The 1,407-nt window shown below is 42.5% G+C and overlaps 1 protein-coding gene across 1 annotated transcript in view; it reads left to right on the top strand.

Annotated features, from left to right (window-relative positions):
- FANCF (Fanconi anemia, complementation group F) overlaps positions 1 to 468 on the top strand; it is a 1,377-nt gene extending 909 nt beyond the window's left edge. Inside the window, exon 3 of the mRNA XM_009886306.1 lies at positions 6 to 468. Coding sequence (XP_009884608.1) covers positions 6 to 468 — 463 coding nt within the window. The remainder of the gene's footprint in view (positions 1 to 5) is intronic.
- The last annotated feature ends 939 nt before the right edge of the window (positions 469 to 1,407 follow it).

The raw sequence follows: 1,407 nt of genomic DNA, 5'->3' as shown, positions 1-1,407 counted from the left end.
GACAGGGGACAGGATGGGGACAGCCTGTGCGGAAACCAAGCGAGTGGAACAGGAGACGACTATGTTGCCGGGCCCCTGCTTTCCTGGCTGCAGGGGGACCTCGAGCGATTTTCTGCCTTCTGCCTTTTCCTCCCAGGCTCCCTTCTTGCCTCCCTAGCTGGCCATTATTCCCAGTTCAGCAGACCTTATTTAGACCTCTTAACCAGCTGGGGAAGTCACTTGCTCTATGACCCGTTGCAGGGACGGTGGGTTAAAAGTTGTCTTGACAAGGCTGAATTGTCCTGGGAGGAGCTGAGGGAGCGCCTCAGCTGCCTCTGTCGGGGATCTGTGCTGCTCAGGGGACAGACCCAAGCTGCTCTGAAACTCTTGAAGGCACGGGATGGAGACTTCAAAGTCCGTGGCCTAAGTGTGTGGACTGACTTACTGATGGAAGTAGAGGAATATCTGAGGAAAGAAGCAGAGCGCTAATGTGTGAACGCAAAAGCAACATGAAAACTTCTGAAATCTAGCAAATCTGCTGTTTAACTCTATTTGATATGAAAGGCAAAAACCCATACCTCGCTTTGAGTTGAAAACCAAGCATTGTTGTGACTGCTAATCACACTTTCTGCCTGCATGTGAAGTCTTTCGGGGAGCCCTGGTACTTTCTTACCGTTACAATTGTGCTGACAATTCTGGTCACTGCAGGAAACGTCTTCCTTTTCAATACTTGCTGCTCACCTAATAAAATGAAGAAAATTCTTTCTGTTTCAAATATAGAATAGTTTTCTGTTTAGAAAATATTACAATTCAGATATGGTCATGGTAGTTGTGTGTCTAACTGTTGGAGGCTGACCAAAAGCTCAAAGGGAGGGTGGATTTTTCAAATGTGAAAACCCCAAATTCAGGGTTAATTTAATAGTGGTTGTCTTCATTGGGCTGTCTGCTCTGGTGGCCGCTTTCATGCTTCTGTAGCTCTTGCACATGACTTAGCCCCTGGGTCTAAGTGAAGGTGAGAGAAAGCCAACTGAAAAGCTTATTGAAAAGTTCTAAAATTAGAGAACTCTATTAGTTGCTATATTATATGATAATAAGCAAGTATTTCCAAAGAAAACTGTAGTAAAATGTGGGGTGTTCTGTGTGGTTTTCTTCCCTTTTCCATGGTCTGTTACATGATTTTTATTTCTGTTTTGTGGAACAGAAAAGTGAGTGGACAACAAACTTTTTTATTAGATGACTTTTTTTTTTCTTTTTTCTTTTATGTTTAATCAATTTCTGTGAATGAAACTTGGTCAGGGTAGTTTCTGTCTTAACTGTCATTTAAAATGAGTATTGTAACACAGAGCTAACGTGTTCATATATATTTAGCTCAGTAAGCTAGTATTACCAAAGTGAGCACTGTGATAAGAGATATAATAGTCGAGGAAA

Source organism: Charadrius vociferus, unplaced genomic scaffold (genome assembly GCF_000708025.1).
Source record: "Charadrius vociferus isolate BGI_N301 unplaced genomic scaffold, ASM70802v2 scaffold115, whole genome shotgun sequence".
NCBI lineage: Eukaryota > Metazoa > Chordata > Aves > Charadriiformes > Charadriidae > Charadrius > Charadrius vociferus.
This window is presented reverse-complemented; position numbering and strand designations above follow the sequence as displayed.